The sequence below is a fragment of the Sitodiplosis mosellana genome, unplaced genomic scaffold (assembly GCF_009176505.1).
Source record: "Sitodiplosis mosellana isolate CC-2019 unplaced genomic scaffold, AAFC_SMos_1.0 Smas_scaffold_6564, whole genome shotgun sequence".
Classification (NCBI taxonomy): Eukaryota; Metazoa; Arthropoda; class Insecta; order Diptera; family Cecidomyiidae; genus Sitodiplosis; species Sitodiplosis mosellana.
In genome coordinates this window covers 1-4,434 of record NW_022601771.1, presented here as the reverse complement: position 1 = coordinate 4,434, position 4,434 = coordinate 1, and the positions used below count along the sequence as shown (strand labels likewise).

Below are 4,434 nucleotides of genomic sequence, written 5' to 3'. Positions count from 1 at the left end.
CACAATTAAATCTTCTTTTTTGGGAAAATCGTCTGTTACAATGATAAAGTCTTTGTTTTCAGGGCATTTCGCTACTTGATCCAAATATCCAAGCCAATAAATTATTATTCCGTTGCCAAATCTGAAAATAAATCACATTTTTGAATAAAATTGTCAGCGAGTTTCGTTTCCCATTTATTCAAGCAGAGTCAAGCATGTTTCGATAGAAATATCAAGAAAAAGTACCTATTTCCGTAGCTAGACAATTGATCGTTCACATATTGCCGATGTGAAGTCATATCGCCGAATGATGCCTTGCTCTCGATCCAATTGATTATCTTTCCTTTGTACATACAAGGTACGGCCAATTTTAAATCCGGTGTCTTGTCATATCCATATCGTCTCAAATGCACTTCGTCATGAAACTCCAAGCCCGCATCTGAGGCCATTTTTTTCAATCGCACTTCATAATCTTCACCAATGGTTTGTCGTTTTAAATCAGTCAATGGACCATCAGACTTGTCATTGTGGAGACAATTCAGAACATTCAACGCCAACAGAGGGTCAGGAATTAAGTATGGATGTTTCATCATTTCATTGGTTACTGATTTCGGTTTTCCCTCAAATCCCATGCTCAGCAAAATGCGGCACAGAGAAACCGGTGAAAAGTTTTCACGTGTGGCAATTTGCAGTAAAATAAATGGGTCGCCCCTTGCTCCAGATTGTTGTTTGTACCTTAAATGTAAAGAACCCAGTGAATATTGAATTCAATCGAATAAATTTGAAAATACAAGAAGCTTACTCTCTTAACAAGTCTGCTCCAGATCGTGCAATCCTATGATGCCATTGTTTTATGTGTTTTTGCCATTCCTTTGATAAAATCGCTGATAAAACTTGTGGATCGATATGGCTGAAAAATTTCCGCAACTCTTGTTCACAATGAATGGTAAGCCCCCTGAATTTTGTGCAGAATTCACAAATTTGTTCATACGTTTCTGTACTAATCACAACCATTTTCGGACGATAACTTCTTTCACTTTTGAATCCATCAGATATTTGCAACAGAATAAGTGTTTCGATTCAATACTGTTTACAATTATTGCGAGTATCTGACATTTCTCTAATACGGCTTACCGGTTGAGCTGTCAAAATTTGAATGAATGAACCGGATAGTTTACTTTCAGTCCTGCTAACTCAAATACTTGAGTTTTTATCAATGACATATCACTAGAATTTAGAGAGAAAAAAAAATTTCTTCAGTTTCAATGGTAAATCTGAATAAAATCAAAAATGTGGGACTTTCACATCGAAATTCTTTAAAACACAAACAAATATGATTATTCCATGCGTTCATTTCTCGTTTGAGATCAAAGAGGTCGCTAGTGGGTAAACATTTTATGTTGGAACGAATGATTTGACACATTTCGGCGTTCTACGATATTTGTTGTCAGTGAGCGACGGTGTAACATTCATCAAATTGCATTTGTTTCATATCATCACAGTTGAAAAACTTACAAATCCGAAAAATGGCAGCAATTTCGAGCTATGAACTATTGGAAGATGGAAAAGTATTTGCTGATTACGGACGATCAGGTTTTAATTTCGAGAATTGTCGACGGTATGAAATTCAATTTTAGAAAGTGTGATTTGTGCATTGTCATTTCAGGGAAAACTTAACCTCAATTCGCATACCGAATTTATGAATTTGTTTATATTTTAGCAATGAAATGTTAATCAAGAATGGTTTCAAAGAGCCAAAATCAATTAAAACGGGCACAACAATCGTGGGAATCATTTTCAAGGATGGTGTCGTTCTTGGTGCTGACACCCGAGCCACAGAAGGACCAATCGTAGCCGACAAGAATTGCGAGAAAATCCACTTTTTAGCCAAGAACATGTAGTAAGTATTTCATCGCATCCAAAATGCGCCGGACAATTGTCTAAATGCGTCTCAATCGTTTTTTAGCTGTTGCGGTGCTGGAACAGCAGCTGATACAGAAATGACGACAAATATGATTTCATCGCAATTGGAATTGCTTCGATTGAACACCGGTCGTGAAGTTCGTGTTACAACAGCCAATACACTGTTGAAACGGATGCTATTCCGTTATCAAGGCCACGTTAGTGCTGCTTTGGTATTGGGAGGTGTTGACATCAGTGGACCACACATCTATTCCATTCATCCACACGGATCAACAGACAGATTGCCATACACTACCATGGGTTCCGGCAGTTTGGCTGCTATGGCTGTTTTTGAAGGTGCGTAACTTGTACACATAAGTGTTGCAATTTGGTACGTCTTAATCTAAATAATTATATGCGACTTTTAACAGATCGTTGGCGACCGGATATGGAAGAAGAAGAAGCCAAAAAATTGGTTCGCGATGCAATCGCTTCGGGTGTATTCAATGATCTTGGTTCGGGCTCAAACATCGATTTGTGCGTTATCAAAAAAGGAACCGTCGAATATTTGCGTGGTTATGAATATGCCAATGAGAAAGGAGTTCGTGCTGTAAGTTTTTGGGGAATTCATTTATTGTCTGTATTTAACCATTTTCATGAAAATGATGTAACGAAAATATCTTCTTTTCAGTTAAACTATGACTTCAAGCTGGGTACAACAGCCGTTCTCGACACAAAAATCCATCAATTCGACATTGAAGAGACCGTTATTCCAATCGCATCCAGCAGCGCCACACCGATGGACACAGCTTGATTCAATATTTTCTTGGCATTTTAAATTTTCTATACTAAAACATAATAAAAAATAGGGCTATTAGCCTGCTAAATGGTATTAATTTCAGATGTTTATTTCATTGTAAAGAAAAATGTTAACTTCAATGAATCATTGAATCAAAAATTTCCATTAAGATAACGAATTTCCACAATTCGCATCAATTCCATTCAAACTTGACGGTTTTCCAGTATTGAAAATGGAAATCCAACAGTTCAATTTCTGTTTCACAAAAAATTGAAGAAGTGAACTCGTAAAATTTACAGTGAACATCTATTTTTAGTCGGAATCAATCAGGTTTAGCGGCAGACCAAACAATCGCTTCCAATATGGAATATTCCAATTGTTGTAGTACGAACGACCACTGGAAGCGTAAACATGGCGACAGCGGTAAGCTGTCAACATAACAAGTATTTTACCGATTCTCGTTTTTCCCTGTGTGACAACTAACTACAAGTTTCTTCTAAAAAAAGGAATCCCACTTGTATTCAAGCAAAAAATCATATCAATTTAACACATTTTTAATAAATAAACGTGAATAATTGCATAAATTTTAAAAATTCTCAGGCGAATGTTTACATTGAGTCATTAAACGTCATCAAATACATTGTTCATATCTATATCGCTTCCAAATCGCTTTTTTAGATTTTAAATAGAAATATGTCTGGCAATAACACATTAATAGCGAATTCTAAAATTGGGGAAAAATTCGGAAAGAGTTGCAAAGAACGTTACATTGAAATCGAAATAGTATGTGAAAGAGATTTTCAATCTCCTAAACAATTCATCGCTATGTTAACAGGTAAATGAAACTCTGTATATATTGCGATTCCAATGCAAAAGTATTTTCGCTTTTTAACAGATTGCCTGATTCATTGGCAAACGCAATCAATCAACCATATTCAGTTCAAAGTGCCAATAACAATGGAGAAAGGTGCGCACATTTTAACCATTCTGTATCAAAATGGGTTCGGGTTTTTAAAATTTGACGATGGTTGTTGCGTTGTTTTCAAAAACCTTGAAAATGATGCGGTCGTCCGAGTTGTTCAACAGCAGGTAGGATCAATATATATTTGTGTTCGGCCTTTTTGCAAATGATTTTTTGATATTTCAGTTCAACGAATTTCGAATTGGGAATTAAATAATATGAACATTCACAGGATGATAGTGGCGGCTCTAGTTCAATCAATGAATCGATGACACGATCTCCGCAGCCATCACACACATCAGAAGCAAATGATTCGGCTTTTGATGTCAATCAAGCAGGCCCTTCCAACCAGGCCTTTGGCTCTGTTTCAATCAATACACCGGTCGCACGATCTCCGCTCTTATCGCACTCGTCAGAATCAAATGATTCCGAAAATACAGGTATATTAACACAAGCATCACCGCATTTGCAAACACCCAGCCCAGGTGAACCATCAGAACCATCACCTATCTCATCATCAGACTTCCATTTGAATGAAAACAGTAACAGCCGTGAACCTGTTTTCAGTCACTCAGATGATTCCAATCAACAAGTTCCTCATATAGATTGATTAATTGAATACAATACAAGCTATAAACTTGCTGCAAACAACTAATTTCATTGTATGTTCATTACGTAAACCAAAAAGTAAAATTATTAAACGTTTATTTCGAATATATACATTGTCATTTAAAAGGCAGATTTAACACAATTAAATCTTCTTTTTTGGGAAAATCGTCTGTTACAATGATAA

At 36.3% G+C, this 4,434-nt stretch overlaps 3 protein-coding genes across 4 annotated transcripts; 2 read left to right on the top strand and 1 right to left on the bottom strand.

The window, feature by feature from the left end:
* Positions 1-225: 225 nt before the first annotated feature.
* LOC129579805 (CDAN1-interacting nuclease 1-like) lies at positions 226-1,095 on the bottom strand (the record flags this gene model as incomplete). The annotated part of the gene is made up of 3 exons (XM_055469981.1): positions 1,067-1,095; positions 782-934; positions 226-714 (listed from the first exon to the last, which is right to left on the bottom strand). Coding segments are annotated over exons 1-3 (671 nt in total), but the record flags the coding sequence as incomplete, so codon positions are not given.
* Positions 1,096-1,395: 300 nt separating this feature from the next.
* LOC129579804 (proteasome subunit beta type-7-like) lies at positions 1,396-2,777 on the top strand. The gene is made up of 5 exons (XM_055469980.1): positions 1,396-1,597; positions 1,700-1,879; positions 1,946-2,238; positions 2,313-2,491; positions 2,573-2,777. Exons 1-5 carry the CDS (start codon positions 1,506-1,508, stop codon positions 2,693-2,695), a joined length of 867 nt encoding a protein of 288 aa, XP_055325955.1. The 5' UTR covers positions 1,396-1,505; the 3' UTR covers positions 2,696-2,777.
* Positions 2,778-3,123: 346 nt separating this feature from the next.
* On the top strand, positions 3,124-4,415 carry LOC129579802 (uncharacterized). Of its 2 annotated transcripts, none has more exons than XM_055469979.1 (3): positions 3,124-3,515; positions 3,576-3,769; positions 3,874-4,415. In XM_055469979.1, exons 1-3 carry the CDS (start codon positions 3,374-3,376, stop codon positions 4,249-4,251), a joined length of 714 nt encoding a protein of 237 aa, XP_055325954.1. In that variant the 5' UTR covers positions 3,124-3,373; the 3' UTR covers positions 4,252-4,415. The 2 variants fall into 2 exon arrangements, 1 of the variants encoding a protein (XP_055325954.1); XR_008689298.1 differs by having other exon boundaries at positions 3,125-3,515; positions 3,828-4,415.
* Positions 4,416-4,434: the final 19 nt, after the last annotated feature.

Coding starts and splice junctions, on each gene's coding strand:
- LOC129579804 (XM_055469980.1), top strand. CDS start 1,506: ATGGCAGCAATTTCGAGCTATGAACTATTGGAAGATGGAAAAGTATTT. Junction 1,598..1,699: donor AATTTCGAGAATTGTCGACG/GTATGAAATTCA, acceptor TTTATATTTTAG/CAATGAAATGTTAATCAAGA. Junction 2,492..2,572: donor ATGAGAAAGGAGTTCGTGCT/GTAAGTTTTTGG, acceptor TCTTCTTTTCAG/TTAAACTATGACTTCAAGCT.
- LOC129579802 (XM_055469979.1), top strand. CDS start 3,374: ATGTCTGGCAATAACACATTAATAGCGAATTCTAAAATTGGGGAAAAA. Junction 3,516..3,575: donor ATTCATCGCTATGTTAACAG/GTAAATGAAACT, acceptor GCTTTTTAACAG/ATTGCCTGATTCATTGGCAA. Junction 3,770..3,873: donor TCCGAGTTGTTCAACAGCAG/GTAGGATCAATA, acceptor GAACATTCACAG/GATGATAGTGGCGGCTCTAG.